This window comes from Indicator indicator, chromosome 4 (genome assembly GCF_027791375.1).
Source record: "Indicator indicator isolate 239-I01 chromosome 4, UM_Iind_1.1, whole genome shotgun sequence".
In the NCBI taxonomy this organism is placed as follows: domain Eukaryota; kingdom Metazoa; phylum Chordata; class Aves; order Piciformes; family Indicatoridae; genus Indicator; species Indicator indicator.
In genome coordinates this window covers 44,648,749-44,656,628 of record NC_072013.1, presented here as the reverse complement: position 1 = coordinate 44,656,628, position 7,880 = coordinate 44,648,749, and the positions used below count along the sequence as shown (strand labels likewise).

General features: G+C 39.5%; 1 protein-coding gene across 1 annotated transcript in view; it reads right to left on the bottom strand.

Annotated features, from left to right (window-relative positions):
* PRORP (protein only RNase P catalytic subunit) overlaps window positions 1-7,880 on the bottom strand; it is a 43,944-nt gene continuing 36,064 nt past the window's right edge. Inside the window, exons 5-7 of the mRNA XM_054400543.1 lie at window positions 3,670-3,818; window positions 1,983-2,178; window positions 1-334 (exon numbers count right to left, since the gene is read on the bottom strand). Coding sequence (XP_054256518.1) covers window positions 206-334; window positions 1,983-2,178; window positions 3,670-3,818 — 474 coding nt within the window. The 3' untranslated portion in view covers window positions 1-205. The remainder of the gene's footprint in view (window positions 335-1,982; window positions 2,179-3,669; window positions 3,819-7,880) is intronic.

Genomic DNA, 7,880 nt, shown 5'->3' with positions numbered 1-7,880 from the left:
GTTAGGCTACAGAAGTCACCTGCAAAGGTGGAAATGATGGGCCTAATTTGTTCCTGATGGACAACCATTGATGTCAACAAGTTTACTGCAGGAATGATTTTGACTAAATGCAGTTACACAGTAATCCTGTAACTGTGTTGCTGAGTATTCCTAGTTATCAACAAACAAAAAAAGGCATCTTCATCTTGCGCAATTACATTCTTCATCACTTCTGTTGAATGCAAAGCCATTTTCTTGGTACCTGATATGAATATTTTTCCTCAAAATTGTTTTTATAGGGGATATGCCATGTGTCACCTGTAGTCTGCACCACACAGTCATAACAGAGAGCAGGCTGTTGGATAAAGAGAGATAAAACATGGTTTTAAACTTTATACAATATATTACAAAAATAGCAGTTACAGGTAGTTCTAATTTCCAACACCTTCCTTAGAAATCTCCATAGATTCATCTGACAACTCTCATTTATTTCCTTACACTAAGAAAAATACTAAATTTTAGTACTGGAAGGAAAACTACACTGTCTTTTGGTATTTTCTGGTCTAGGAGTCATTATAGATGGTTAAAAAACCTCAGACAATAATGATCTGAACATAATGCACTCAATTTCTAGAAATAGCAAAATGTGTCTTTCTGTTCAGGTAAATGAAATCATATGGGAATTAACTCAGGATGTGGAGTTTATAGGCTTGAACTGATAAGATTTAATGATGTTAATTATATCCTGCATTTATTCTTCCAGTGTACTTCTTTACAGAATGGACTTGGTCTGTGCTGAGGAGGATGTAAGAAAAGGGTTTATCAGTAACACTTTCAACAGTATCTAGTCAAATAAACAGAACAAACCGTTTTTCTGGTCTACTATGTTACAAGCATGCTAACTCAATATATGTAACACAACAACAAAAGAAAACATATCTGGTTGGCAATTATGGTTCTCAGAACATAATCTGTGTGTATAGTCTTGGAAGTCTACTTTCCCTTGACAGCTTCCAGTATAACCTAGAAGCCATCTCTGGCTGGCAATGGCAATCATTCCAATCACTTGTATGGGAATTAAGGTGTGAAAATGATGAGCCTTTTCATGCAAAAGAAAGAAAGAAGATGTAGCTAAAGCTGTGTTACTCAGCTAGTATTGGTTCCATAAAAAGAAATGTATACATGGCTATACTGAATCAAAGGCTGTCATAAGCCTATTTGCAGCATTGAATATTATTTTACGATTTTAACCAAAGCCACAGGAAAATGAATCTGCACAGGTGCAGTATTCCTTTAAGCATGTAGTAACAATGTAGGCAGACCAGAGAACAAAACCCTGCATGATATGCAATGTCATGTGATGAATTTTTCCCTAGAAAAGTCTTTTAAAACAGCTGCGTTCTTATTACTGTACTGTTCATGGCTCACAAGGATACATGTCTCCTAGACAATAACAGCAGTATTATATTATAAGATGATACTATGCCTGGAAGACTAGTTTCTGCAGCTGAATACTAACTATAAACCTGACTCTTCTGGGCTTTGCTTCATGAAACTTGATACATAGGTTAGTATTACAGCAAATACTGAAATACCTGTATTCTCCTGTGTCTTTAAAATAATGGTGATATAAATTCTGTTGTAAAATTAGAAGCATGATTTCTCCTAATAGTGCCACAGAGCAAAATAAGCTATTTCAAAGTTTACAATAAATGAAAACACTGGCACTTAGGGCCATGGAAAGATTTGTATACATAAACCGGTATTTACGTTTGCATTTTAAACATTTAGGCAGCATTTCTTGGGTTTTTTTTTGGACAGTTTTCCTGTTTGTGGCATGCTTTGTGAACACACTAAACTTTCAGCAAACACGGGAGTTTTGGGCCCACAAGTACAAATCTGTTTCTTAGGTTCCAACAAGAATCTTTTGCTTCCAGAGTTGGAAGTTGTGTACCTTTAATGAATATGCTCCTTATGCTTTCTTATTGCAGTAGGAAACTTACCAAAAAATTTATATGATTTCCTTCTTCAGATGAGTAAAAGGCTATTTGGTGCCCACGCTGCCACTTACGGAACAGATGCCGCGTCACACTGTCGGAAAGACAAGCCTTGTGATCCCGGAGGAAGTCTCTGGTAACAAACTTGCAATGCTTGCCTGACTGAAGAGTGGCATATAACAAGAAGGTATCATCTTCAGAGCTTAACAAAACAAATGGAAAAGACTGACGTCATTCACAAGTAGTTGCAGGAAATGAATCAAAGGCTGATCTGGGATTTATTCATCAGCAACACTGAAAACTGCCATCACTGCTCTAGTTCCCTGGTAAAACAAACACCTTCTGCTTACCACCAAAGGTTACAGTGCAACAGAAGTTAATTGCATGCTACTCAGAGCATTCCTCTCTCTTATCACAATCTGTTAATAAGGTGATCTAATCTTCTGCCACAAAACTTAACAATACAATGCAAGGGGGGATAGAACTGCTAACATTCATAACTATACCCCCAAAGCTTTGTGGAATACAATCATCACAACTGATATTAAATTGTAACGTGGGCAACACCACAAATCCATGAGTATATCTATATTAATAGATTCATAGAATACCAGGTTGGAAGGGACCTCAAGCATCATCTAGTCCAACCTTATTATTTGAAAAATAATTTGCTACTAGCTGATATTAAACTGAAACAGTTTCAGGGAAAAAAAATCTCTAAAAAGACATTAAGAGGGGGCATGAATTACCCTATACCTGGAGAATCTGGAGCAGCACTCTGCTTGACACCATTATTTGATTTCTGTGGATTACTGGACTAGTAAATGACAACTTACAAGATTGGTGAGGGTCCTTAACTTGGGGTCACGGTGTCCCCTTTGTTGGTGCTTAGATAGCAGGAAAGAAAACAATGAAACTCAACAGCAAAGAGAACAAGGGACAAAAGTGGAGAGGAGGTGAGGTAAAATTGATTTGAAACAAGGAGGCAGATAGAAAAGACTTGCTTTGGCTGTTGGGACAAAGAACTTTGGTCAGAAGCTCTGGGAACTAAGATCACAGAAGAAATTGCAGAGGCAAGTGAAGGATTAACAGAGAGAGACTAGGTGGAGCTGGAACTGAAGGAAAACTGAGACTCATTGTATGAGGAAAGTAGGGCAAGGAGATGGGACACTGAGATGGTGGCAAGTACCTAGTTTAGAGACAAGGCCAGGCTTGACTGGACAAGAGCAAGGGGGCTCTGTTTCTTAAATCAGAGATCCAGAGGGTCCATTTCCACTCAGAGAAAATCTCCTCTGGGAGCAGTGAGGAAGTCAGTCCTCCAGACTCTCCTTGCTCCTGTGCTACCAGGCAACAATGGCCAGGCACAAACTTCCTCTCCTCCCTTTGCAGGGCTAACACCGCAGACCATGACTGTACACTGATGCTGTTAGGTGTTCTGTAAGTTCAGGACACTGTGGTCTCAGCAGTGGTTTCAATAGTTGCAAATCCTAATAAACAATACAGATGTCAACATGATTCCAGGTGATTAAGTTCTTTATAATGCATTTTTTAATATGTATTGGCTTCTGAAGCAAGGGATACGTTTCTCTTCCACACACAGAGCTAGAGATGCTACTAATACTGAAAACTAAAGCAAAATGCACATAAATCAGATGTCCATCTCCATTACATTTAGCCATTTTCTTCAACTTACATATTTTCAGCAAAGAAGAAGTCTGCCTTATCCTGCATCTCCTTCATAAGCTCTTTTCTCCAATTTGAAGAGTTAGTCAGCATGTGTTTGCGGCCCAGCACAAGCAGCCGGGTGTTCCCTTTTGCCAGGCAGTTGACAGCATTAAACAGCTGCAGAAAACAAAGCAAAACCAAAGGTTTTCTTGGCTGTAAAAACAGACTGACAGGAAAACACTTTCACATCTGTGTCTCAACTACTGGGACTTCTGGCATACCCTTATTTCCTACAGTTCTTAACTGCAACACTAATTAGGTAGATAACTAATTTAACTCTCTAATGACAAAGGAAAAAAAAAAGAGCAACCCACCAAACCAATTCACTGTAGGAAGCTGCTCTACCACACAGAATATACATTGCTATTACAAAACTTTCCTGGCTCTTGCCACTTCACTGGCATGAACGAACTCTGGAAGGGTTGTAGGGGGAGGTCAGCAATGCAGACTCAGTTGAGGGAACTGAATCAATCACGTTGGGGTTTAATGAATACCTCCCTTTGGAAATGCTGGTGTCGAGAGGACAGCCGAGCCCCAAGCCACGCTGCATTTCCAGCCCCACCTGCTGTCGAAACTGAAGAAGCTACAAGTGAGCTGCGTTGTGCTGTGGCGAAGAAGCAAGCCACAGTAAAAGGAATCTGTGACCTCAGGATTAAGGGTTTATGAAAGCCACATCCAGACTAGCCTCCCACTGATGAACCAACATCCTGAGATGCATAGTCACTGCTGTGCCAGCTTCTCTTTAGAGGGACTTCTCCCCAGCCTCTTAGGCCTATGCCTGTTCAGCAATAAACGTTTCTTAGGACAGATGCTTGTGCCTGTGCTTTTCCCTCCCTTGCCTCATCCAGACAGAATTTTGGGAGGCCAGAAGTTCTGGCTTTCAGCATCCAGGTTATTATTGTGGACTTCTTACAAAGCAGTGGCTTTCCAATTCTGCCCAGAAAGAGAGAAGAACTGTTTCTTGAGACTGAAGCATCACATTTGAAGGCAAAGGAGGGTGTGCTCAATCTTTCCCAATAAGAGAAGGTGTTTTCCTGGTGGCAGTTTGCTGCCACTCTGTCAATATACCATCTGATTTTTCCCTAATTTCTCTTTCTGATTTTCTATCTACTTCCCTCTTTCTTCTCTTTTATCTCTTCTCCCTCTTCTTCCAACTCCTTTCCTCCTGTTTGTGATCCTTATCATTATTTGGTATCATTATCTTTTGTTTCAGGGGCTAGAAATTTTACAGTGCATTTAGCTTCATCTACCTGCAAGTAGCAGTGGAAAGGTGTGGTCCTACTCAATCCTCTCTCCAGATGCATGTTCCCTTTACTTCTGTTGCATCAGATCTAACAGTGCCACAACTACCCACAAGCTCACTGATCCCACAATTTTTTTTTTTTTTTGCAGGGTTGAGCTTGCAGCTACACAATTGATAGACATGAGTCAAAGGCTATGACTGATGGCAACACATCCCTGGAGGCAGTGAGGACAGAAATGTGGGATTGCCCCTCTCTGCAAAATAAAGTATGCCATGAATCTGGATCTGAGAGAGGAGGCCAGAAGATTTTCTACATTATTGTAACTGCTGAACTATAAGCTGCTGTTACCAGCATTGACTGGGGGACTGAAGGCTCTGTTTTCATGGAGGCACAGGGTCTCAGTGCTAATGCAAAGCACAAGAGCCTGATTGTACCTATCTGAACCAACTTCCTGCTGCTGGGAGATCACACTGGAAATTGGGTATGCATGCATACAAACTACTTTTCCCTGGTTAAAACAAAGAGGACAGTGTGTGAGCAGGAAAAGGCCACATTTCTGCAGTAATTTCTGCCTATGAAACAGCAAGTAAAAATAAACCCAGCATTCCCTCTGGTTCATGCCCTGAATCTTTGGAGATACAAACAAAAGCCACCATTTTTTATGTTACAGGAAGGCTTTAAAAGTAACTGTATTATGTAATAACATATCTTCTCATCTGTGCCACAGTTTATTTGATTACTAAATTATGAGGTTATTAAAAACTGAAAAACTGAAATTCACTTCTTCAGTATTGACATTTCTCTTTTGCAATGTCTCATCTGGGCAGTAAAAACTGGCTCATCAATTTTACTTCTTTACAGCAACTTTCATTCTCTGGTTTTCATGCATTGGCTCAGTCCTGCTAATATAGCTGGAAACAACTATAAAAGCAGAATTGAGTTTGATAAGATGAATGAATTAAATTTAATAAAAGTTAAGAATCTACCTACTGCAACGACACAGATTTTCATGTACAGAAGTCAACACTGAAGAAATATTAACCATGAGTAACTTAAGCAACACCTCACAAATTCCAAATGAAAATGCTTTCTCTTCTTGCTTAATGTTTTGCTACATTAAAGGAAGGTTAGCAGAAAGTCAGGTGGAAAAACAAAGTTCAAACATTTTTTCAAAGAACACTTTAGAAACTGATTCCAGAAAGTCTAAAATAAAAAAAAACTTGACAGCAAGAGCATCTTGATGGTACAACCAAAGAAACAAGGCCTGAAAGCAGATTATGAGTCCAAGTCTCAGGAACACAGCTGCAGTAGTGGTACTTCAACTCAGTATAAAGTTGCCACTATTTGAGCCACTGGAGTTTGCCCCAAATGAAAAAAGGAAACACTTTTTAATTACATCTATGGTTCAACACAAAGGCAGCTGGATTTCCAGATGCAACTGGGGCTGTTCCAAAGTTTATAGAAAACCTGACTGGCTTGGATTCAGCTTTGCTAAATCTTTCTTTCTGAAGGTTATAACTAGCAGCACTTTGTATCTGTTAGTCATAGGGACCTTCTTTTCTCCTACATACTATTAGTGTATGAAGTGCTCCTGGGGAAAAAATGAGAGGTTGGTATAAATTAGCTACAGTTTTGCAATGGAAAAACTCAAACCAGGCTTAAATTGTAATAACATCAGCAGGAATCACCATTATATACCTGCTTGTATAACAGCACTCTGTTGTCCCTCTACTCACCACAAAGATTAACCTTTACTTACACAACTACAACTCAATAGACAGAAACTATTTTTCTTTTCACAAGAGAAAAATCATTTTGTTCTGCTCACTCCCTTGCCTGACGCAACTTTACTAAAGAGCTTTTTATCTCATTTTAGTCTCCAGCACTTAACAGGGATGGTCTACAGGGAGTCACAGAACTCATGTGGGGGGTTTTTCCTAAATGTGTCTATTCCCACACCAGACTGCTTCTCAGGAAAGGAAGACATGAGACACACAGTTAACACTTGTTTTAGTCATAAAGGAAACTGAACATGATAGTGCTAACAACAACAACAACAAAAAAGCCAGCAGTAGTGATCTCTCACTTAAAAAGACATGAGTATTTTATTAACTTAGTATTCCAGAAGTTATCTAAAAATAGCATTACCTGCCACTATACAATGCAAACATGCTATATGCAGTAAGCTCTATGCAGATGCAGCCTTTGAATGTCCCCACATTGCTTAGACAGCAAACATCAGATGCTCAGTTGGATAATCTGTTCCCAATGCCATTTGTATAAAACATTAAAAAATACATCATCATATAAAAACCTCTTTTCTCTGAAAACAGCTGTTATAAGATGCCATTTTGCACAGAAGGGAAAACAACCATGGTTAGACTGGCTGCTTCAATTCATATGGCAAGGTGTAGCTGGGGCAGAGCAGCAAAAAGTTATAAATTGCTGCTGTTCTGCAAAAATCAGTGGCCCCACAATGAGGTACTAGAAGCACTACTGGGATGGGTTACAGAGAGAGCTTTTGTTGCATCCAGCCCTACTTTCTGTTCCTTTGACAAGGCACATCAGAATCTGTTTATTCCTGAACTACAAAGACGTTTTCATCAACTGTTTGTGAAGATTGCTAGATCCCTCTCTAAGAAACTCCTGTTCATTAGCACCTGCTGAATACATTCTGCTCGCAATCCCTTTCATCATTTATCAGCTGGATTTCAATTATTCTGTGCTGTCCCAGTCTTTGTTTAATTAGATCTTTCTCAAGCTTCTCCTGCACCTTAACTTTTTACTTACAACGCAAACAATTCTGTGTTCACAGCACTGTAGCTAATCATTCTGATGGAGCCAGGGTGAGCCACAAAGAAGTATGAAACTGCACACAGATCAGTGGAGGAGTCAAGACTAGCTGTGCATAAATGTACCAGCTATCTCCCAATGT